This window comes from Maylandia zebra, linkage group LG7 (assembly GCF_041146795.1).
Source record: "Maylandia zebra isolate NMK-2024a linkage group LG7, Mzebra_GT3a, whole genome shotgun sequence".
Classification (NCBI taxonomy): domain Eukaryota; kingdom Metazoa; phylum Chordata; class Actinopteri; order Cichliformes; family Cichlidae; genus Maylandia; species Maylandia zebra.
In genome coordinates this window covers 29475719-29500899 of record NC_135173.1, presented here as the reverse complement: position 1 = coordinate 29500899, position 25181 = coordinate 29475719, and the positions used below count along the sequence as shown (strand labels likewise).

Sequence of the window (25181 nt, the reverse complement as noted above, 5' to 3'; positions counted from 1 at the left end):
TCATTCACCTGACACTTATTAACCTTTATGTTATTTAAACAGATTTTTACTGGTAACTTATTATTAATGATGACAGAGGTTTTATTAGACACAGCTGAGCGTTTTGCATTTTGGCATAATTTGTGAAACTTGAAATTGCTTTAGTACTGAATGGTAAAAATTAGGCTTTCTTGAGGGGTGGGGGTGGGGGGGTGTTGACCTGTAGTGTAGTTTTGATCTACTTTTGCTGCTGGTTCAGTGAATTTTGATTGAAGAGCGATGGAATCTGGACTTTGGGAATCTGTGAGATGTCCAGTTTCCGGATCGGATCGGCATGTCCTGTACATGGGATCCGTGCTTTGTGTGTGTGTGATTGCTGTAAAGTAAATAAAAAAGTAAAATTTAATTTATATAGCACCTTTCAAGATAAAAACCACAAAGTGCTTCACAGAAGCTAAAACATAAAAATAAAAATCAACCAAAAGCAAGTTTAAAAAGATGAGTTTTTAGCTGTTTTTTAAAAGCGACCACTGAGTCCACAGATCTCAGGCTCAAAGGGAGAGAGTTTCACAGTCTGGGGGCCACAGTTCCAAAAGCTTTGTCGCCTTTTGTTTTCAGCCTCATGTGTTGGACAACCAGCAAGCCCTGATCACATGACCTCAGGGACCTGCTGGGAATGTATGGATGTAAAAGTTCACTGATATATGTTGGTTTTTGTCCATGCAGAGCCCTGAAAGTCAAGGTCAAAACCTTAAAGTGGATTCTGAATTTAATAGGGAGCCAGTGCAGCTGGATCAGTAGGGGTGTGACATGGAAGTACTTGGAGGACTTGGTCAGAAGCTTTGCAGCAGCGTTCTGAACAACTTACAGATGCTCCAAAGAGGCTTTACATAAACAAGTAAACAAAGAATTACAATAATCCAGACGAGATGAAACAAATGCATGAATGACAATTTCTAATTCTGAGCCTAATACAATGGACTCAGCTTAGCAATGTTTCTCAGGTGATAAAAACAGGAGCAGACCAGAGATTTAGTCAGAGCTGAGTCAAGAGTTACACCAAGGTTCCTGACAGGTTTGGCAAATGTAGCAAGTGGGCCCAAGTTTGTGTATCTTTATGGTGATCTGTTGATAATCTAATCAGATTTCAATAAGCAATGTGCTGTTGATGAGGAAATTATATTTAATCAGGTTTTGTGTATAAAATCAATCATGTTATTGTTTTCACCAGCAGCCAGTCGCCGTCCCTCGTGAACCTGGTTCTGCTGGAGGTTTCTTCTTGCTTGAAAGGAGTTTTTCCTTCCCGCTGTCGCCAAGCTCTTGCTCTTGGTTTCTCTGTGTTATTATAGGTCCTTACCTGACAGCACGTCTCAAACTGAAGGCTGCAGGCCAAATGTGGCCCACCACATTGAGAGCTTCTGCATGATTGTCTTAAAATAAGTTTACTGTTTTCTGCTTAAAAGCGTATCAATGCATTTTAATTGTTTGAATCCCAATGCCCCCGGTACCAGGGCGAGAGGGAGAACATCTGGTTTAACGTGATGTATTGCCAGATCTGTTATTTAAATATAGGTATGTGTGCCATCCACAGAAATGTCAGAATCTCATCTAAAAACTCATGAAACCATTTTAACTTGGTTGATAATTGATGCATCATAATGAGAGTCAGATGTGTTTCACTCAGTAATCAATAATTAAACTTTTGTTAAAGACGAGAAAAGCACAAGGGAAAAAAAACCTATACACAGCAATCATGAAACATGTCTTTAAAGTGAGAACCAGTGAAAACAAAGACCTTCATTTCATTATTTGATTATCCATAAAAGCAGAAACCACGGACAGGTGATCAGAGGTCTCTGCTCCTCGTCTTGTTCGTCTGAAGTGCTTGGCTTCTCTTTTTTGGATCTAGTTAAACTCGCTCTTTGTCTCATCAGCGTTTTGTGGGTGGTGTGGAAAAATCGACGTGTCTTATCAGCTCCCACGTTTAGATGGAGGCACGCTTGACCAGAGGAACCAGTGAACCTGCACGGCTCTGCTGACTTCATCAGCACGGAGGTCAAAGGTGCTGATAACCATCTGCACCCATCATGCTTCATCAACTCCCCCCACGGAAAACCTGCTGCCATAAAAACGGCAGCACTTGAGAGCAGCCCCTCACCTGAGCGTGGCCCTGAACACCAGGAGATTTATATTTTATATGGGAGCTTTGGAGAGTTTGGGGGAGTTATAGAGACTTCCGCATCAGCAGTGTGATTTCTTTTTCAGAAAAACTGAAATAAGTTTTTCTGGAAAGTTTTTAAAAAGGTACAAAAATGCCCATAGATGTGAAACAGGTGCAAGGTTTATATTTCATTTGTCAGGAGGTTCAACAAAAACTCGGGTGTGTGAATTTTCAGGCTTTGCTCACTCTTTTCTCACTCTGTTCCCAGGAAACAGAGAGCAAGGTCAGAGGTCAGAGTGAACTGTCTGCTGTCTGAAGCTTTGTTCTTGTGTTGTACACAGTCTGATGTTCTCATTCAGGGCAGGGATGAAGAGGAGGAGGAGTAAAAGGTTCTTATGAAGCCGCTCTACCTGAGCCTCACTCACAGCAGCAGCTGCTCTGTGTGTAAGCGCTTCCTGTCTGATGCAGTGTGAGCGATGCAGGTGAACCCGGGGTCAGGATCATGTTCAGGGACGAAGCTCCTGCTGAATACAGAACTCCTCATCTTCATCACAGTATATGATATGAAGCATGAAGCTCGGTATCAAGGAAACATCCTGCAGCCTCATCTGTCCTCTGCACAGGTCCGAGCACCATCAAAGGGTAAACGTGTCCAACCCCCCACTCTAACATCATCATCCTCAGGTGTTTAACTCACTTCCTGCTGAAAACATTTATCTAACAAGAAACACAGCACAACGTTTTGTTACTGCACACATTTAAAAAGCACGAGAAGAAGTGACGTAAGCTGAGAAACACCAAGTCTAAGGGCAGGGTGGCATACTGGGCAGCCAATCACAGCAATGAAGGGAGGCGGGGTTAACTGTCAGTATGGTGTGTGTGTGTGTGTGTGTGTGTGTGTGTGTGTCAAACCTCAAAAAAGATATTTAGTGTGAGTTCCATGGCCAGAGTAGAGGTCAAAGGTCACACATTGTGGGATCCATACGACTCCAGTTTCATTACAACTGGATGAAGAGTTTCTGACAGCGATCTAAAAATGAAACCAATTTTCACAAGATGTTACCGTTTCTGGCTTTAATGAAGAAGTTTCGGTCTGAGAAACAAGAGCAGCATAAAGTAAACCCAGCCTGCAGTCCGAAGCTTCGCCTCCAGCTTCACTAACAACCTCATCGTGTCAGAGATCAGAGCCGGTTCTCTGAGATGATCAGCTGATGCTGTTGTTTCTGTCGGTCAGATCCTGCTTTGAGCTCAGCCTGTTTTTAGGTATCGAAGGGCAGTATTAAAAATAGTAGCGAGTGTAGTAAAGCTGTCACAGGCCGATGTTCCTGCTTCATTCACTGCTGCCACAGTGACCGGGGAACAGTGTTTGTAGGAGGCTAGGCGACCTGATTTCAGGGGTATTCTTCACTAATTATACTCATCCCCCCGCAGGAACATGTTTCCATACAGTCAGGTCGCTCTTCATCTCAGCTTCACTTTGTTCAGCTAATTGTGGTGCGTCGTTTACTCCAAGGAGTAACCTCAAACTATACCACGTCCCGAGGGAGGTGCGGCTTATTGTTTGATTGGCATCCTTTCACATAAATATGTGGATGCTAACCGAGCATCAAAGTCACACTTCAAGCTGAAGAAGGAGAGGAGTGCAGAAGAGGTGAGGAAGAGCGTTTGGAGGTGAGGAAGAGCTGGAACTTTCAAAGGCAGATAATGTGTCAGTGAAACAATCCTGTGATGTTTCTCAGAAACTTTTTCATCCACCTGGGCTTTACCTGAAAGTGTGTCACAGGGCTAACAGTGTTATTATGGGAGGATCATTATCTCACCCGCCCCCCTCCTCTGGATGCCCCCTCCTGTCTTTTCTGGTTGCAGTCGAGTTCTGGTTCCCACACCGAGGAGCTTCATTGCTCAGACTCTCTGTCCCTCTGCTGCTTTCTCTCCCTGCCGGGTCAACCTCAGCGTCTGAAGGGCCAACGCCACACCCAACAGGTAGGTGAAGAGCAGCATCTATCTCTGATTTGGATTAAAACGCCTGAATCTAAGCCATCATAGATGGTAACCCTACCTTAACCTTTCCTCATGCGATGGTAAACTTTTTCAATTTCAGCTGGAATAATTAATTTGTTTGCTCTCTAATTGCCAAAAATGTAATTAAAAACGAGATGCATTATTATCTCCCGGGGTTAGGGTTGGGGATGGTCATTACTGACGATAACTTAGACCTCAGAGAGGAAAGAGATAATGAAATACAGAATGGTAATAGAAATACTTCAGAGGGCTAAGTCACCCTAACTTTGGAGCAAAAAAGTACTTGGGTCTAGGAAAAATATGTCTTTTATGTCTGATAGAGTTATTATGTTTTCTGTCATCTGATTTTGAAGCCTTGGGAGAACAGTTAGGGATTCAGATTATCATCAGTGATGAATATTGCCTTGATTACTCTGCGGACATGGCAGCTGGAGTCTCAGTGCCGCTTATCTGATGTTTGATGTCCATTGCCTGGGATGAATTGTACTGTAAATTCTCCAAAGATGAGTTTGTGGTCCCAAAGTGGGAAGTACACACAGACCCTCACACTCATGATCAGATGACAACATTTACGTCACTCGTACCCAAGCAAGATCACAGACGTATAATTGAGGCTTTTGATGTGACAGGGTTCCCCTCTCAGCACCTATGAGGTCATAGGTGTCCCGTCTCAGGTTGGGGCAGTTTGTGTTTCAGCCACATGCTGTGGCACAGGCACAGTTTTAGAAATTAGATCATGTTACCTCTCAGATGAAATCTCACACATTAATTGGGACCTTGCATTTTTTTTATGTTAAAAGATATTTAGTTGTTTCGAAGTAGGGAAATAATTCTATACAATGGGCTGGATATTAAACAAACCCAAGTACCCAACTCCTCTGGCGTAAAACGACCAACACAGTGGAGAATCCAACGAACGGCACAGAAGAAAACATGGCTAAAACAGCTCAAAGATGACATCGGAGATCGCAGAATAAATCTCGACGAGACCAGGACAATCGCCAACAATCGCAATGCATGGAAACGAGTTGTGAAGGAAATTCGACAACCACTGGCACCCACAGCAGCGTATGGGCTGAGGAGTTGATCCAGGCCTGGTGAAAATATAAGAAGGTGGATCCTTGACGGAAGCCTCAGTAATGAGCCAGTGCTTCAGTGCTGGTGAGTTCTGAAACCATCTAGGTTCACGAACCTAGTGACATCATGCTTCCATTTTTCATATTTTCAGCAGGATGCAGCGCATCAGGGAAAGCATTCACATTCGCACCATGAAGGCCAAGAGAAAAGTGGAGGAGATCTCTAAAGAGGACGTCCAGGCCTTCCTGAAGAAGAACTCCTTTGTGCTCTTCACAGTTGGAGCAGTTATTGTAGGTATGTACACCTGCTGCAAAACAGAGACATCTCTTCAGTTTTGTAGTTGTTAATAGGAACGTGCTCTGACTGCAGGAATCGTTCTCGGATTCGCGCTGCGCCCCTACAAAATGACCTATCGAGAAGTGAAGTACTTCTCCTTCCCTGGAGAGCTGCTGATGAGGATGCTGCAGATGTTGGTCCTGCCTTTGCTGATCTCCAGTCTAATAACAGGTACAGTGCACAGCTCAGTGGTCATCCTCCAAGTTTGGAAAAGAAATGGTGACCAACCAGTCAGAAAAGTGGTTTGTAACTGTGATGGCGACAACTGCTGTAAAGTGTCATCAGCTACGTTCACCTTTAACCTCGGTATGATTTGTTATTAAGCTGTTTCCTTAAAACCTCTTAACATCATCAGCAAACCGTCAGGACTTTGGCTGTTACCTCTAAATTAGGCCTAAACGCTTTGTTGGTTTTACTAAGCTCCCTCTGGGTTAGGTGGGGTTTGGGTTATGTTAAAATCATTTTCCTAGCATTTTCACCTCAAGAAATCTTTGAGGATTGTGAAAATCTCTTTACATTACAGGTAAGCACTGATGGATGGTGTGCATTACTGTGTGACTTCACAACATAATCACTGTACATGCTGGGCTGTAATAACCTGACAGACACAAAATGTAGTAATTTTCACACCATGAAAAGATCAGCAGTGTCCCAGCTGAGCTGATGGAGGTGGTTCAGAGGGAGGTCGTCCCTACAAACTAATACTCACTGAGAGTCAGCCTTCAGCCCGGTCTGGTGATGAAGAGGTTCCCACTGATTCACTAACAAAAGAGGCAAAATTGAACTTTTTTTTCTGCTGTAACCAAGCATCGACCTCCAGGGTTGGAATATGTAGCTGAATTCTAAGTCAGTCATTACCATTAACCATTAATACTAAAATAAGTCATCCCTCTCCTCTCTCACTGAATACCTGTTTTTCTCTGACAGGATTTGTTTTTTAAACCATCAAATGTTCATCCATTAAACTCATATGTTGTTAGACGATTAATTCATAACATTCCTACTATGATCTGGAAAAACTGTGTTAATGATCAAACATATCCCGCCCTCTTTCCATCAGGAATGGCAGCTTTGGACAGCAAAGCCTCAGGAAAGATGGGCATGAGAGCCGTGATTTACTACATGACCACAACCATTATCGCAGTGTTCATCGGTATCATCATCGTGCTCATCATCCACCCGGGAAAAGGCTCTAAAGATGAGTTTGGGAAGCAGCAGACCATCGAGCAAGTCAGTCCTGCCGATGCCTTCCTGGACCTGATCAGGTAGCTACAACAGTGATGCAGTCACAGTTTTAACTGAAGTTAGTCCACGCTGTCTCAGAATGACCTGTTTTCTCATTTCAGAAATATGTTCCCACCAAACTTGATCCAAGCCTGCACGCAACAGGTGAGCTTTATCTTTTATACCTGGTAAACTAGCTCCTGCAGCTGTTATCACTGGAACAGAAATGTTGGCATGTTAATCTCTCCAGCTGGATCATAGATCGTTTATTCCAACTACATGTTGGTGTGTACAGAGTGCTTGGAAATTTCAGCTGAACAAAGCTCAGTCTTTAAGCACTGATGAAACTTGACATGCTACTAGTCTTTTTAACCTGATGTCACCCTGAAGCTCTCACTGGGTCTGAAATTTTCCTTCCTGCCAACTCCAGCTCACTGAACGATTACAGCTCCAAGAATCTTTCAGCATGAACCCGAAATGAACCCACAGCTCGCTCCTTTTCACCTCTCACCTCTTCTTCACCCTCTCATTCACATAGAGATGCTGAGGTGCAGAAGTTTACCTCTCACTGGTTTCCAGGAGACAACAGAACAGCTCCAAACATGTCAAACTCAGAGCTTCATCTGACAAAATCAGCAGACACAGAAGTGAGACGATGGCTGTGCTGTGATTTCAGGTCCATTCACATGAATGTCTCACTTTATACAGCCTCCCTGACCGTGCCATCAGGCTGAGCTGGTATGCACTGCAGTCAGATCCAGCCTGAACATTAAAGTGACGTACACTTTTAAGTGAAAGCACTGAAGATGACTTTACCAGCAGTCCAAAAAACACTTAGCTTTGTTTAAAAAGTTTCATTTAAATAATTGACATTTACATTCATGAGAAAAGTTAAAGAACTCTTCTTGCTCTTCTTCACCACTCTCACACTGGCTAATGGCGCCGTACGACAAAAGTGGCCTCATATCCACTGATGAAGCTGCTGGTTTACTGTTGTTTCTGCAGGTCGTGCACCCCTCGATTTTTGTAACCTGGCATGTTTTGCTGCTGCTGAAGCAGCGGGGTTGAAGACACGCGTGTACAATCATGTTTTAATGATCCATCAGTGAGAGACTCCGAGATTCATTGATTTTACAGAGAGAGACAACTTCTGGTTGCAAAAAGTTTCTAAATAAAAGTTGTGCAGATGTTGACGGTGGAGAGGTTTTTGTATAAGAGCTGGTCTTGATTATCAGTAGATCAGAACCAAACCACGCTCACTCGGAAGAGGAACCTGATGAGAAATTAATGCTTAACAGGGACACTCAAACTGGAGTCCATTTTTAATCCTGATATGAGATAAAAAAGCAGTTAGGGGCAGATTTTTCCCTCTAAAAATTAAAACTCTCTAAACACGGGTGCACATTAACCAAACTCAAACCCCAGAGGGTTTACTTGTGATGGTGAAGAAGGACTTTGAATAGAAATTATAAATCTTACTGATTTTTTTTTCTCTTCTAGTAATACTTCCTGAATAACGTTATCTCCTGGTCTCCTGGAAAAAACGGTCATGATTTGATGGCTAAGTCTGAGCTGTAGACAGGCTGATGTTGATGCTGTTTAGACAGAGAATAGCAATCAGTTCAAATGGTTTCTCAATAAATATTGATCAAATATTCGCAAAGAAGAAATAAAATGCATCGTTTTTGGTTACTAAATGATGGTGGACGAGACAACGTCAGAGTAATATTACTGCGCCTATTTTTAAAACAATATAAACACTTTTAAGCCATTTACATCTAAACTCTCTGATTTGTTGCGTGCTGAACTGTTCCGCTCGTCTAACCTTATTCCTTTAATTCTCCCATTCTCCAGTTCAAAACCAAATATGGAAAACGAACAGTTCATGTGACGGTGACTGTGAATGACACCCTCTTTAACTCAACCAACGGCACCCAGGAGACCATGGAGATCACAAGAGAGGAAGTTATCCCGGTGCCAGGTCAAGTGAACGGGGTCAATGCTCTCGGGCTGGTGGTCTTCTCCATGTGCTTTGGTCTAATCATTGGCAACATGAAAGAGCAGGGCCAGCTCCTGCGGGATTTTTTTGACAGCCTGAACGAAGCCATCATGCGCCTGGTCGCCATCATTATGTGGTAAAACATCTGAGATTTCACTGGGAAATGTTTTGAATAAAAAGCAGTTCCCTGTCCACCATGAAAGTTATCTGCAGTAACGCACCACTCTTCACTTCTTCTCAGGTATGCCCCCATTGGCATCTTGTTCCTGATTGCAGGAAAGATTGTGGAGATGGACGATCTGACCCAGATGGGTGGCCAGCTGGGCATGTATACCATCACGGTCATCATCGGCTTGATGATCCATGCTGTTCTTATTCTGCCCACTCTTTATTTTGTCATTACTCGCCAGAACCCCTTCATCTTCATCGCAGGGCTCCTGCAAGCTTTGGTAACGGCTCTGGGGACCTCCTCCAGGTGAGCAACTTCTACCAAACTTCAACAAATGGAAGTTTTGGTGTTTTCTATTGACAGAAACACCAAAACACACCAATTTTCTTTTTGTTCATTAAATATACTTTTGCCAGAGAAGATGAGCCAAGTTACTCAAAAGACAGAAATATTTGACCTTAACTGGTGCATTCTAGTTGCAGTCATTGTTGTAAACAGCTGTAGTTGTAGCTGTAGATGTAATGGTTGATGTAAGTTGCGTTGGTTGGTTTCGTTGTCTAATGAGTGAGCCAAATGTGGCTGAAACTTAAAAAACTACAACTAAGATGGTCCAGTTTATATGGACTTCAGGTACATGTACACTGGATCGTTTGGGTGAAACTCATCTTAAATAATTTCTGTCAATCACACATTAATTCATATCTGAGGGCCCTCAAAGATCCAAATAAATGTCTTCCATCTCACCATTTAGTTTTCAGGCTTTAACTTTGTCAAGGTTTGTTCATGTTTGAGGTTACTTACAAAAAAAGTATACTATACTCATAAATATGCACTGATTAGTCCGTAATTAGATTTTCTGACAAAGTGATCTGTTCTCATAAACTTAAGATTCATCTGTTACGTAGGAGCGGGCACCGGTTTGTGGAAGCTGTGGAAGGACATCTCCCGTTTTTGTGGATGTGGTTATTAGATATATGATCCTTCCATCTCCAGACAGCTGAAAATGAGTCAGCTAAACAAAAACAGCTGCTTCTAACATCAAGCTAGCTAATGTTAGGATCAGATGTACTAAAAATGACACTTTCCTTCTAATGTGCTCAGCGTGCAATAAGTTTAAATCTACTGCAAAATCTGTTTCACTAACAGCAGCTAAAAGCAGTTAACAGAAGCTAACAGCAGCTGACAGTAGCATATCCAAAGCAACTTATCTCAGTATGGCCGTCATTGTTCAGAGGTGGTTTAGTTGAATAGTTGGTTAACTGGTTGTAGGTGGTTGGTTGCAGTTTTCAGTTTAGTTGACATGCTACATGCTGTAGGGTGTGTTGTTGCTGTTCAGTTGCAGTGGTTTGGGTAATGTCAGCAGTTGTTTTGCTGCTGTAGTTGCAGTAAATGGTTTAGTTCCAGGAGCAGTACGTAGTTGCAGCTGTTGTCGTAGATATATGAGCTGGTTATTGTTCTGTGAAAACCTCTTTCTAAAACACGATCTTGTTCTTCTTGTTGACATGTTCCGTTATTTTTACCACATTTATTGTTTCAACTAGAGATGTCTGTAAATGAGGCGTAAAAAATGAACCCGCTCTCGGTGCTGAGCACTATAATAGTGTGTCTGAAACACTTTTCTCTGTTTCTCTGGATGCTTTAAAATCCTCCTCCTCTCTGCTATCATGCAGCTCGGCCACGCTGCCAGTCACCTTTAAATGTCTGGAAGAAAACAACAGAATCGATAAGAGGATCACTCGCTTTGTGCTGCCCGTGGGCGCCACCATCAACATGGACGGAACCGCACTGTATGAAGCATTGGCAGCCATCTTCATTGCTCAGGTCAACAACATGGAGATGAACTTTGGACAGATTATCACCATCAGGTAACTAAAGTCCTAACAGGCGTCTTCATACTCAAACTCTGTGGATTTATGTCTCTTTCTCCTTCTAAAAGTATCACAGCAACTGCAGCCAGCATTGGTGCTGCCGGCATCCCTCAGGCAGGTCTGGTTACCATGGTGATTGTGCTGACCTCCGTCGGACTTCCCACTGATGACATCACTCTCATCATTGCAGTTGATTGGTTCCTGTAAGTACCTTCTTGTTGGTAATCACTGTTGGTAGACCAGCTCACTCATCATGTAAATGTAGGCAACAAGACCTTCACAAGTGCTGATCTTCATCAGCACTTTGTTGTGTTTGTCTTCATCGCCGGTGGCTTCACTGTTTTAGTGCTTAAAGGACCTCCGCTGTGCTGGTTAGACTCCGATTTATCCCACAGATTCCAGTTTGAACAGAGAGTCTTGGTGTTTCACGGGGCTCTGTACTCGGACCATTACACATGCTTCGCCAAGACCAAGGCCTTTAAACACAAGGCCACTGGATGGCTTTGGAAAATGTGAAGGAAAGCATAGATTTTGGACTTTTAACAGTATTTTCATATGTTTTACAAGTTTCACAGCCTTTCCTACTGATATGGCCATTCATACTACACCAAAGTATCTAAGTAAGAGATAAACATTATCAGAAAACATCTTGTTTTTCACCATCTACGATAGAAATTTCAAATTTATATTCAATTCAATTGTATTCATATCATGCAAAATCACAGCAGTTGCCTCAAGGTGTTTATGATGGTACTAAAGACGGAAAGAAAGAAACTACGAAAAATGTTGTATTTGATCACTACAGCTCACTCTGGGCAATCAGCTAGCAGAACCTTCTCTGTTGTTTTACCCATTTAGTTCTTACAATTTAAGCTGCATTGTGGCATATTTCTTTCATTTTCTACGGCCACTTTTATTTATCATGCAGAAAAGCAGAAAAACTGAGACATCCTGTTAAACTTACACTTCTTTTTCTTATACTAAAATATTTCAGGCATTAAACGCGCAGGTAAACCTCCTTACACTGACAGAAAGGCGAGTTTCACTGGTGTGATCCATTTAAAATCAAAGTGATCCATCAAGTAATGTGAGTTAGACATCCTAGACGACATTAGAAAACATTGCATACACATACATTCAATAAAGCTACTGTTTAACAAACTGTTTAATGAACAAGATCAGCTTTGTGGGATTTGAGTACCTGGATGATTGGATCCACAGGGAGGTTAGTGTTGATGTTACCTTAACAATAACATTATTTCACCACTCTGTAATCAGTAGCTTTCCAGAACCTTCGCTTTTGAAACCACTCTTTTTCAGTGCTAATGTGAAAGGAGTCTTATCAAGTATAAACGCTGTTGTGTAAAGTACCCGTACATGAATTATCTCTCATTTAAAGGTCAAATACAGCTCCATGTCTACAACCACCTAGTGACACATTTTTCCCGCTCCCATGAGTCTCGCTCCACATCTTCCCTTTTGTATTAAATATTTTTGCAGTGAGTTTTAACATAGAAACATAATTAGGTTTCCCAAATTAATCGTTTCAATTAGAATACCCTTCCCTGAAATTACTCAGCTAACTGGGGTAATAAGAAAAAACTCTGCTCTAACTAGGATGCTTCAGGAGGACTTTCCACCTGGAACAGAAGGAAGTGAAGAGCCTGATATGCCAACTCTGCTCAGTTATCCTGGTTTATGCCACAAAGTCCGAATATCTATCGCCCATCCATTCATCTGTCCATCCAACCATCTATTCAATTCAATTTAATTCAACTTTTACAGCACCAAATCACAACAGTTGCCTCAAGGCACTTTATATTGTGTTATTAGTAGTAGTATAATATTTTACAATAATACAAAGAAAACAGAGAAAACTCCAACAATCATATGACCCCCTATGAGCAAGCACTTTGGTGACACTGGGAAGGAAAAGTTTTAACTTCCAGCAGAACCAGGCTCAGGGAGGGGCGGCAATCTGCCACCACCGTTTGGGGTGAGGGGAGGAAGACAGGACAAGGACATGCTGTGGAAGAGAGCCAGAGAGTAAAAACAAGTATGATTAAATGCAGAAAGGTCTATTAACATTTGATGCGTAAAGAAGAAACACTCAGTGCATCATGGGAATCCCCCAGCAGCCTGGTGAAAGTTTTAAGCCTAATCTTAAAAGTAGAGATAGTGTCTGTCTCCTGAATCCAAACTAGAAGCTGGTTCCACAGAAGAGGGGCCTGAAAACTGAAGGCTCTCCCTCCCATTCTACTTTTAAATACTCTAGGAACAACAAGAAAGCCTGCAGTGCGAGAGCGAAGTGCTCTAATAGGGTGATATGGTACTACAAGGTCATTAAGATAAGATGGGGCCTGATTATTTAAGACCTTGTATGTGAGGAGCAGGATTTTAAATTCCAGATTTTACAGGGAGCTAATTAAGTGAAGCCAATACAGGAGAAATCTGCTCTCTCTTTCTAGTCCCTGTCAGGACTCTTGCTGCAGCATTTTGGATTAGTTGAAGGCTTTTCAGGGAAGAGCGAATAACGAATTACAGTAGTCCAGCCTAGAAGTAATAAATGCGATAAATGCATTAAGTACTTTTTCAGCATCACTCTGAGACAGGATATTCCTAATTTTAGAGATATTGCACAAATGGAAGAAAACAGTTCTACATATTTGTTTAATACGTGTATTGAAGGACATGTCCTGGTCAAAAATGACTCCAAGGTTCCTCACAGTGTTACTGGAGGCCAAGGTAATGCCATCCAGAGTAAGAATCTGGTTAGATACCATATTTCTAAGATTTGTTCAGCTGCTATGTTCAGCTTTTTGGTCTGTGGTTGCTGTTTTTATACCCTAACCAGAAAACCAGCTGGCTCTCAGACCAACTGGTGTTCTCCGTGTTTTGCTGTTTGCAGCTTCAGACACTCATACGTCTGTGTAATGAGAGCGTATGGAAGCCTGCAGGAAGCAGAAAGTTCAGAGAGGTGTGCAGGACGTTTGAAAGTAAGCCAATCCTTTCACGTGCTCCGCTCTGAAAGCTCATTCACAGACTGTAGACCTGTGATAAAGATTAAATCCACAAAGTTCCAGAAAGCTTAGTGTTTCCGAACAGGAACAACCTCTGCAGCATCCATTTCCACAGAATAAAAACTGTTTATTCTGCTTTCAGCAGGCTTCCAGAACACAATTATTGTTTTATAAATCAGGAGATTAATGAAGGTGTTTCTGTGGATCTTTTAAAGATTTCTTCCTTTGAATGGACAGTCTGAAAGCACATGTGCTCGCCCTTTGTGTGTCTTTGCCCTCTGACCTCTGGTTTCTTATAGGGATCGTCTGCGCACTACCACCAATGTCCTGGGCGACTCGATTGGCGCTGGCATTGTCGAGTTCCTGTCCCGACACGAGCTCCGCAGCAAAGATGTGGAGATGGGAAACTCAGTGCTGGAGGAGAAGGAGAGAAAGAAACCTTACAAACTCATCTCCCAGGACAGCGACTTCGAGAATGACAAACGCGGCCACAGCGAATCCAACATGTAGCTCTGAGGTCGGCAGGTGCGCATGTAGGGTTCCCGACTCCCAGAGCGGGGACCGGATCTACTGTCATGACTTCACATCGTGGCTTTGTTAACATTCCTTTACTGGTCCATCCCAGAGGCCAAAACCACATCATCCATCAGTGTGTCACATAGTTAGCTAGTGTCCGACTTGTGTTTGCTGCTCTAATTACAGGCTGGGCGTCGGCCATATAAAAGGACCCCCAATAAAAGGAAGTGGGGACAAAGCTCATCTGTTAAACTGAAAAATATAATCACACTCTGTGGTTTCAGTCACAGACTGTATAAAAAGATAGAAACAGTCATCACTAGTTTGACTCTAGACCTTCATTAATCTCACGATTTATTAAACACGACTCGGTAATAAACCATTCACTGAGGTCAAAGGTGAAGGGAGGAGGAGGGGCATATCAATACATACATCTGTGAAACAAGAGTTGCTCCCTGTTGGTTGTTACCAAGAATGAAGTTCCAATCTTTTACATATAGTCGGTGATTTTGACCTAATTTAAAATCCTAAAAGAGTTGCTTTATCTTCCTGACTTTAGCATACTGATATTGTGATTACTATTATTATTTTATAGCTTAGTGATACCGCCTCATGCACACACCTAAACCTTTGCACTCTGTGTGTGAGTCAGCAAGACTCACTGAGGTTTTTATAAAGTGCTAATGTACGTTAGACATGAAACATAAACGTGTTAACGTTAATGATTTCATCATAAAGCTGTAAATTGGTGTTTTGTTTATTCTGACTTCAGTGAAATAAACAGAGCAAATCACTTCCTGTCTGTGTCCTTTCATCTGAAATATGGAACATGAAATAATGAAATCTGTGTGGTATGAAATACAAAGGCTGCTTTGTTTGCATGCGTGTCAAATGAAGTGTGTCATGCACATTGAGGGTTTTGGAACAATTTGCAAACCGGAGACACAAACTGACGATCATGAGGAAGCTCGTAACTAATCAGGACGAGCAGCCGGCAGCTATAACAACTATAAAAACATCTCACAAACCTTCATCTGTGGCATATTTTTGGCTTTCTGCTAAATGCTTCTTAACTGCTGCTGGGTGTGTTGTGTGGCCCTCGTTACACCGACTCTCATTATCATTAGAATAAAGCACTGTATGAATAAATATTTAAAAAATTTGGCCCGAGGAAGTATATAAACCCTCTCCTCGTTCCTGCTGCTCTCTGACTCTGATTGGTCACTTTCAAAATAAACTTCCTGTTTCCCCCTGCTGGCCATCAGAGAGGATGCAGGATCTGATTAAACTCCTGGATTAAAGCTCCGTCCATATTTCAGAAGATAAGTCTGCAGTCCTTCAGTCACCGGCTCGAGTCTCGTAATTTGATTTGATATACCTTTATTAGTCCCACAAGGGTAAATTTCCTAATTTCATAAGGTTGCCGACCTATTGCATGCAATGGCGGCGCCATCTTACCCTCCGACCATACATACATTACACAAAAAATCACATGGGGAAGACAGGTCAGAGAGGTATAACAATGGAAAATGCACCACATGAGGAAAGATAAGGAGAAAAAATAACTCCCCCCAGACTGAGCTCCAACAGGGAGATCAGTTTGAGAACAGAAAAAAACACCTCTGCACATAACACATGAAAAAAATACACCAAAGAAACACATGAGAAGCAACAGGGGTGGGTAAAGGGTGAGACAGTCGATTTAGACAGTACATCTGGGCCTGCGTGCGCTGGTCTCCTTGATCCACCGTCAGCATCGGAAAGGAATAAGCGTGGAAGGCGTTTGGAAAGGGAGGGGGGATGAACAGTCTTCCACCCAACCCAGGTGGCCTTGCATGGAATGGGGGGAACAGTCTAAACACAGTCGTCATCAGGGTGTTTTTTTGATCGGCTCCAGCCTTGCAACCGCAGCTGGCGCCGACAGGGTCTCCACATGAAGTGATGGTGCTTTTTACTTTAGTGCGAACAACTCATATGAATTTCAAAGCTGTAATAATAATAAATCCAAACTAAGAGGGATGTTTCCCACTGGAGCTGCTGAGTGTGGGCCTAAAGCCTGTATACAGAAGATGAACTGACCTCCCCTGACCCACTCTCCCTAATGTCCAGCAGGAAGTAACTCCTCTGAAATTAATGAGGTAATGAGAGTCCTGCTCAGCTAACCTATGACCTCAGTAAGCTGTTTCTGGACTCAGTTGCTGATTAAAGCCTGAAAAAAACAGGAAGTTTCTTTTGAAAGCAGATCCCACCTGTGTCAGAGATGAACAGGAAGTGCGGGTAGGATTTGGGGTGGGGCAACCTGTGACTTACAGGTTTGGTCTGTAGCCATTCGTATACCTGTTTCCTGTGCTTCAACACACTGCAGCACGTCCACGCACAGAGCCCGGCCACTGCTCTGTCTCTGTTTTATTTACTCAGTCACAAATACAGACTAAAAGTTAGTTTTGCAGCTGTTTACATTCATCTTGGACTGCAACTAGCCACCATCATACTCTGAGTTTGACAGGGTGTTGCACTGTGAACTCTGGGTCCAAACTGGAAATGTGCAATAATAACAATCTTAATAATTGTGAAACTTTAAAGACGTGAGCTTGTGTTCAGCACTCCGTTCATATATGATCTCATGATGTTCAGCTTCGTCTTTCATAACTCTGACTCCGGGTCATCGTGTGTGTGTGTGTGTGTGTGTGTGTGTGGGGGGGGGGGGGGGGGGGGGGGGGGGGGGATCACGCGCCTCAGTGAATGAACTCTTTCAAGGTGCAGACAGATGAAGCCGAGAGGTGGCGCCAGAGTGCCGCTGGACTGAAGCCATATAAGCCCAGGAGAAGAAGAATCATCATCACCACAATGTCTTCCGCGGAGTCTGCGAGTCTGGGCCGAGCGTTGTGCATCATCACCGGGGCCTCCAGGGGCTTCGGCCGGGCAGTGTCCCGGGAGCTGTCACGGCTGGTGACGCCGGGCTCCGGACTCGTGCTGGCGGCTCGCTCCGGTGAGGACCTCCATGATGTGCAGGCAGAGCTGGCCGCCTCAGAGGCGGGCCGAGCCGGGCTCAGGGTGGAGAGCGTAGTGGCTGACGTGGGTCGGACGGAGGGGCTAGAGGCAATTATCAGAGCCGCGAAAGACGCGCTTATCGAGCAGATGGATCACGTGATGCTGGTCAACAACGCAGGTGAGGACGGGCTGCGTGGAGTCACGTGTGTTTAGTGTGTGTTTGGCAGAAAGTCATCATCATTATTATTATTATTATTATTACACGGCTGTGCTGCTAAGTGATGTCTGAAGAGGAGGCACCTGTAACGCCCTCACTTCGTCCAATCAGATGCGCAGCCTGTCTCGCTGCCTGTGGTAAATTAGCTCAGTGACTTGGAAGAAAAACAAAATCAGTTTTGTAAATTAAATGTTTGTTTTTGGAAGTGAAGTTATGTGGTCTGCGGCAGGGCTGTGCAGAGAGGTTTAAAGGGGCACATTGAACCAGGCTGCATAACAACAACACACATTCATCAAGAATCTAATATGGGCAACAAGGCAAAGCAAACGTAGCCGATGCTTTACCTGATGGGTACAATGTTGCTGTTGAGAGGTTGCTGCTGATAGTGCTGGAGGGCAGGGCTGTGTTGATCTGAGACTGTAGACATTAAAAAGTCCATAGGAGAGATGGTAGCTGATTAAACAAGTGTCATGAGATAATAACAAAATGCAAAGATTGGTGACAGCGCTTGGAACCATAAGGCAACAAAAACTGTGAGAAATAATTTAGGCTCTGCCTGTGAATCACTCTTTGCTTCTCTTCTTCCTTCCATCCCATCATTTCATATATCACTCTCCACTTGCTGTCTATCTGAGAACAAGGCACAACTTGCTATTGCAATAAACTATAATCTAATTATCCACACCTAACAACTCTTACACTTAATCTATAATAAAATGATGACAGAAAAATGTTATAGCACTGCCTTTAGTAGCCTCACACAGCTCCTGCTGTTTCCTCCTCATGTCCTTACCAGGCATGTCTGGACAATGTTATATCATGAGTAATTTTTTTTTTTTTAATCCATCTAAATAAAACACACACATGCACGCACACACAGGGACATTTTAGACCTTCTTCAGAATACTGTATATACTACGGGCATCACTGTGCTGATCCAGAATCTTTTTTTATTATTATTTATTACTAGAGCTACAATAATAAAGCAATGAGGAGAGGGAAGTAATAAATATGAAATAATGTATTGATGATGATTCCATTTGTTTTACTATCCACTCTGTGCAGGGGCAAAGCTTATTACATTTTTAAACTGTAGAGATACAATCATTTTACTGCTGTAAAATCCAAATTTTGTCTTATTTAAAATATAAATCTTATATAATCTGCTTCTTAATGTATGTTCTTTAAAATACAGCGTGTGTTTTTTAATATATTATAATTATAATAATTATTATGTGGACTAGGGCTGCCACGATTAGTCGACTAGTCACGATTATGTCTACTATCAAAATCGTCGACGACTGATTTAATAGTCGACGCGTCGTTTGAAGCTTTGTAAGATCACAAAAGACGCAGGAATATGTAGCAGGATTTAAGAGTGTAATAACGGATTGAAACAGAAGATGGCAGCACTGCATGTACAAGGATGCCAGCTGCCGTTAAACCCCGAAGAAGATCAACAACTGACAAATGATTGTGTGCGCTGTGTACAGAGCAGAGCAGAAATAAACCGGCTGCTGGAGGAGAACAGAAAGCTTAAATCAAAGTTGGACAAGACAGAGCTGAATGAAAACTTTTTAAAGGGTGACACGGAAAAAGTGAAATATTACACCGGTTTTACTTGTTTTGCTATTTTTATGTCCGTGCTCGAGAATGTAAAAGTTTTCCTACCAGCATCAAAGAAACTGTCACATTTCCAAATGCTTTTACTCACACTTATGCGACTTAGACTTGATCTTCCTGTTCAGCATCTTAGTTATCTGTTCAATGTCTCCCACAAAACTCTTTCTTCTGTCTTTTCTGATACAATTGACGTGTTGTATGCCCGCTTTGGAATACTTGTACACTGGCCAGAGAGGCACTGTTTGCAAGCAACAATGCCACCACAATTTACGGACACTTTTGGAAATCGTGTAGCCATCATTGTAGACTGTTTTGAAATTCGTACAGAACGACCATCTAATTTAAAGGCTCGTGCTCAAACGTACTCACACTACAAGGGTACACACACCATGAAATATCTGATCGGGATTACTCCACAAGGTGCAATTTCATTCATTTCTAAGGGGTGGGGGGGCCGTGCATCAGATAAACACATCACAAAGCAATGTGGCATACTTAACAAGCTGTTACCAGGGGATGTAGTTTTGGCTGACAGAGGCTTTGACATCAGAGATGCGGTGGGAATGATGTGTGCGGAGGTAAAGATCCCAGCATTTACAAGGGGCTTCTGTCAACTAGATGCCAAGGACATAGAAAATACACGAGCCATTGCACACCTAAGAATCCATGTTGAACGAGTAATTGGCAGTTTGCGCAACAAATTCAAAATGCTACATACTACCATGCCCATCCGTTCTCTTCTTCCATGTGAGGGTGAAGACGTTACATTCCTTGATAAAATTGTGAGGGTGTGTTGTGTTTTGGTTAACATGTGCCCCAGTGTGGTAGTGAAACCAGGCACAATTGAGACTTGTACTTGTTAATTAATAATTGTTTAAAAAAGGAAAACCTTTTTAGTTTTTTGTATGTGTGACTGTATGAACACATTGACATTGCGTTATGTAACCATTTCTGTACCTGTATACTATAAGCGAAAGTTTATCATCACTTTGAACTCTTTGTTTCACTAAAATTACGTTATAATAAAAGCAAGATAACAAATAACTGCTTTGCACTCTTTATTTCACACTTTGACAATTGGTACATGGTAAGTGCTGCACGTTTGAAATCAAGTTATACATATTTCAATGCACTTCTGACAAAAAACTAGACACCAGAAGAAAAAACGTTGTGACCACTCGGGGCTGCATTTCGCTTAGAGAAATGTTTTCCTACAAGTTCAGGAAGGCACACCTTCTGAAAGAACTCCTGAGCTTTCTTTAAATGTGATTCCCAGAAGTGCACATCTGGGAAGATGCGTAAAATTGCCATGTCTTTTTGTGTCCATACCACGAGGTCACAGTGCTTTGCGTTGGCCACAAAGACCTGTGTTTGCACTTGTGAGTAGAAGCGATGTGTCTTCTTCAAGTTAAGTCCTTTTGCTGTCAACTCGAGGCAGAAGTCTTTGTCATGTGCATTCAACGCTTGCTGAATGCTGTCACATCGATATTTAAATGGACATTTAATTTCTAGGCACCCCTTCCCACAGCATTCACACGTGGTTAGTCCATCAGGAGATGCTCCTACTTCAGGAAAAGCCATGTTAACAAGAAAACCACACATACGGACCTGTAGGTTTTTGTGACATGCTGACATTGTCTGGGTGTAGGCATGTCGAGCATCCTGTTCATGCTCCAGTCCCCAAGTTGTTTGCACATTACAGACAGAGTTAACAGGGTAGCAAACACGATTAATCACAGTAATGGCGGGTTTTTCTACAGTGGTGGCAAACACAGCGTGCATCATTGAAGCTGTGATCCTCCCAGCACGCCAAGCATACCATTCTGGGCTCTTGTGTTGCAGTCTTGTGCGTACCTCAATAGCTTCTGCCTGTTCTTCAGTAACTTTTGCTGTGTTTATGTACTTTACGCAGTGCAGTTGTAGCTCGGTAAGGCCAAGGGACTGTGCACCTGTGCTGTGCAAACACGCCAGAGACAGTGGTAATGTGGATGACTGTACAGTGTGTGATGTGTAGTATTTCTCCAATCCAGACAAACACACTGCTTTATTGTGTTTTTGAAGTGTGTCTAACACTGGTGACAACTCCTCAAACGTAGCAGAGGGAATCTTTCTTTTTGAACGACGGCTTCTTCTGCCTTTCACCACAGACGGTCCGTTTATATTTTCATCAAGAGTCTTTTTTTGTGCTGCTGAAGATGTAAAGTCAATGTTATGGCCAACCTCTGGCTGTATCTTGGTTGTGTTCCCCGGCAAAACCCAGTAAGCTGGTTCATCTGTGACTGTCTTTGTGCCACGTATCCTCACTGTTGCCTCCACTTTAAACAGAAGTGCAGCGACATGGGTGCAGGTCTCAGCAACTCCGGCCATACAGGTGCAGTGTGCAGTTTCGACCTTCCCTGTGGTGCTTACAATTACCCATGGTCGTAATGCAGGTTCATTCAATCTTTGGGAGTGCAGTACCTGTAACATGCAAGGACAAGGTTGATGTAAAGACAATAAATGAAATGAGACAGGGAGGACACTGATTGGCGTTAATAATTTGCCCGATTATCAATGTGTTAATTTGCATCTACTATACAATTATGGGCACATAATATGATAACGATATTTTAGCAGTTCAATGATAGAGGTATAACATTAATTATGGTGGGGGGTGGAAAATGGCTATGTCACTCGATGCACTCCAGCTGACTTACCTTGGTATGAATGACGACGTACTCAGATTTTGGCGGCTTGAAAATAGCCAAATCTTGCACCCAGCCATTTGTAAATTGGATATGCGCCTCCAGTGACTTGTAATTACGAAACTGGTTCGCAGTGTAAGCACTTACTCCACAAACAAGATAGGTGAAGATATCGGGGTAGGACAGTGGCGGTAAGTCGTCTGGGTCTTTACTCCACTGCCATATGTCGTATGGGTCCAGATTTGCGATGCACTCTATTTTTTTCAAATACTGCTGCTTCGCCTCTGGACGCAATCGATCTCTATACCATCCGTTTTCTTTCGAGCTGCTTTTAAGCATGTTTCTTGTCGTAGTCGCCGTTCCAATACAGTGTGTTTGTTTGGATCGTAGACCCCCAAAATGGAGCTGCGCTCCCACAATGCATTGCGGCGTGACGTCAACTCCAAAGCCCTATATTTGAAAAATTGTTCTTTATCGTATTTACAAGGACTATTGGGATATTCTGTGAAACCTTTTTATAGAACTCGAACGAGCAACTCATGTCATATTTCTCATTAAGCCTGTTTAATTCAAGTATATGTCCATTTCCATCCATTATGTGTCACAGACCAAATTTATTTTGTCATCCATTCTTCCACAAACATAGATTTCCCCCGATTCAATATCACCCTATTATTCCACAATGTAACGTTGTGGGGACTAAAGTTATTTTTAAACATTAATTTCCAATTTAACAAAACTTGTTGATGAAATTTGGAAAGTTTTATGGGTAGTTTAGAAATTTCAAAATCACATACTAAAAGGAATTGGATCCCCCCAACTTTGTTGAAAATAAGAGATGGTATCAAGAACCAGATCTCATTATTATTTTTTAAGAAAGATCGGAGCCAATTAATCTTTAAAATGCCATTCATTATTTCAAAATTGATTGCTTTTAAACCCCCTCTTCATAGTCTTTTATCAAGTCCCTGTTATGATTACTGGATGCTAAAGGGTGGAATGTTGGGGGGATTCTATAAGTTTTTGCTTCTTCCTAATCACTTTTTTTTGAACATGTTGTTATTGATTTTGTTAAATAATCCAAATGAATTTTAATGTTTCTGCTTCCTGATGTTTTAATGCATGAACTCTTTAAACCTCTGTGATTCATGCTGGTTTCACCTCTGACCTTCATTACCTCACCTCCTCCAGCCTCTCTGGGTGACGTGTCACGCTTCGCTGTGAGTTTCAGCGACCTCGCCGAGGTGGACTCGTACCTGTCGCTGAACGTGAGCTCCGCCTGGTGCCTCACCGCCCGGGTGCTGCAGGCATTCCCGCAGCGCCCAGGTCTGAGGCGCACCGTGGTGAACATCAGCTCACTCTGCGCCATCAAGCCTTTCCCATCCTGGGCACTCTACTGCACTGGGAAGGCTGCCCGGGACATGATGTTCCAGGTGCTGGCACTGGAGGAGCCGGACGTCCGGGTGCTCAGCTATTCACCAGGTGAGGCAGGGGGCGTGGCCTGCTGAGCTGGTTCGGTTTTCCATGAAAAGACAAGAAGCTCACTGAAGGCAAAATACTTCAGATGTGAGTATGGAGGGCTGAAAGGGTCAAAATTCAAATCAAACTGAAGGATGTGAGGACACAGATTACGAATGTGGGTTTAATAAAATACTTCCATGGCTTTTAGCTGAATAGTAAAAAAAAATTTAAAAAAAATAAAATTCAGACTGTAAACAAAATAAAATGAATTCATTGTGAAAAAGGACAAAATTAAAATTTTAAAATAAGTTTTAAATGTTTTTAAATGTGGTTTTTTTTTTGGGGGGGGGGGGGGTTTGAAAGCGGTTTAGTTTTGACCTCTCTGGCCTGCCATACCAGACCGAGCTGAAGAAATCTGTCATAATGATTCATTAGCCATGCTGAGCAGTAGCAGGCTTCATGCTGTCCATGTCATCACTTCTTGTTTTGTGACCACTCCAGGACCGCTGGATACGGCCATGCAGGTGGAGGCTCGCTCCAGGTCAGCTGACCCCAGCATCAGGAAGTTCTTTAGTGACCAGTTCGCCGAAGGCAAGCTGCTGAGCTGTGAGGCGTCCTGCGCCAAGCTGATGAAGCTGCTTCTGGAGGACAGCTACACCTCCGGTGCTCACGTCGATGTCTACGACCTGTAGACTCGGAGCAGGTAGCACAGGTGCGTCCCGCTGTTCTGGTTCACTATAACCTGAGGTCAGAAAGAGCTTCAGTAAAACAGTGAAAAGTTCAGGGAAGAAAATAAACAGGAAGAAGATAAAGCTTCTACAAAATTAAAATGTTGGGCTGAATAAACACTGTCACGTTGCCCACGTGCTGGCTGCGTGTGTGGTTTCTGAGCAAAATCTTCATGTTTTTTTAGTTGTTGTTGTTGTTGGGTTTTTTTTCCTTGATTTTTTTTTTTTCTTTTTCTTTTAGCCCACAGTTTCCTGATGACATCGGCGCAGACCCTAACGTAAGCTCGGGTCGACCCATACACATTCCACAGACTGTATAAAAAGATGGCAACAGCATGACCTCAGCAGAGGGCGCTGATATCTCATGCTGGTTCCCTGTGATGATCTCATCACATCTTGATTCCCGTGCTGTGTTGAAGCCGTTTTCAGGTGCCTTACTTGTTAAAGAGCTTTAAGTGGATCCGTTTGGTGTTCGTGCTGCTTGGTGCATCTGACATGTAACTTTTGTGATGAGTTCACTTTTGTAAACTTGATATTGGTCAAGTTAGAAATAAATCTGAGAGTAGCTGTGTGGTCAGTTTGTGTGTTGTTGTTTTTTTGTTTGTTTGTTTGTTTTCTTCCATAAATTACAAACTCTTTATTCAGACAGCATCACACAAACAGGAAGTGATCAAATCCTGAGGTTAACAGCAGAGATGCAGCCCTTGACCCCACTCACCTTCACGCTCAACTACAGCAGGTGAGTGTGTAACAGGTATTACAATTAAACAACATGAGATATGCATTAAATTATTGTCTCGACGACTTTGGACCAGTATCAGAAAGTTCTAGGTAAGACTATGGAGCCTTGAAAGGATCAGCAGAGAAGGAACCACACAATGATAGAATAGATGTGATTTGAGTAGAAACTGTATTGAAAGTTGTAAAGTTTACAAACCCTGCCTGTCTAAAGCCGGCTTCCTACAGTGCACAAACGCACATTAAAGGGCCCAAAAATAAAATCAAAACAACATCCTCTTTAAGGAAATTCTCCAAAGAGTTTCAATTAAAGAGCTTCCGCTCCCGTTGCTCAGTCCACTTCTCTTTAGAAAGAGAAATTAGAGTTC

General features: G+C 42.7%; 3 protein-coding genes across 3 annotated transcripts; all 3 read left to right on the top strand.

Moving 5' to 3' along the window:
- The first annotated feature begins 538 nt into the window (after positions 1–538).
- Positions 539–15164, top strand: LOC101471878 (excitatory amino acid transporter 1-like). Its single transcript, XM_076886217.1, has 10 exons — positions 539–4123; positions 5391–5533; positions 5609–5746; positions 6636–6840; positions 6922–6964; positions 8654–8934; positions 9040–9273; positions 10638–10832; positions 10904–11038; positions 14155–15164. The coding sequence occupies exons 2-10, from the start codon at positions 5395–5397 to the stop codon at positions 14363–14365; spliced, it is 1581 nt and encodes a 526-aa protein (XP_076742332.1). The 5' UTR covers positions 539–4123; positions 5391–5394; the 3' UTR covers positions 14366–15164.
- A 2024-nt stretch (positions 15165–17188) lies between these two features.
- LOC101472150 (sepiapterin reductase) lies at positions 17189–24652 on the top strand. The gene is made up of 4 exons (XM_004556145.3): positions 17189–17540; positions 23078–23368; positions 23849–24059; positions 24317–24652. The coding sequence occupies exons 1-3, from the start codon at positions 17219–17221 to the stop codon at positions 24037–24039; spliced, it is 804 nt and encodes a 267-aa protein (XP_004556202.1). The 5' UTR covers positions 17189–17218; the 3' UTR covers positions 24040–24059; positions 24317–24652.
- On the top strand, positions 17561–20944 carry LOC143419453 (uncharacterized). Its single transcript, XM_076886216.1, has one exon. It carries the CDS (start codon positions 18983–18985, stop codon positions 20063–20065), a length of 1083 nt encoding a protein of 360 aa, XP_076742331.1. The 5' UTR covers positions 17561–18982; the 3' UTR covers positions 20066–20944.
- Positions 24653–25181: the final 529 nt, after the last annotated feature.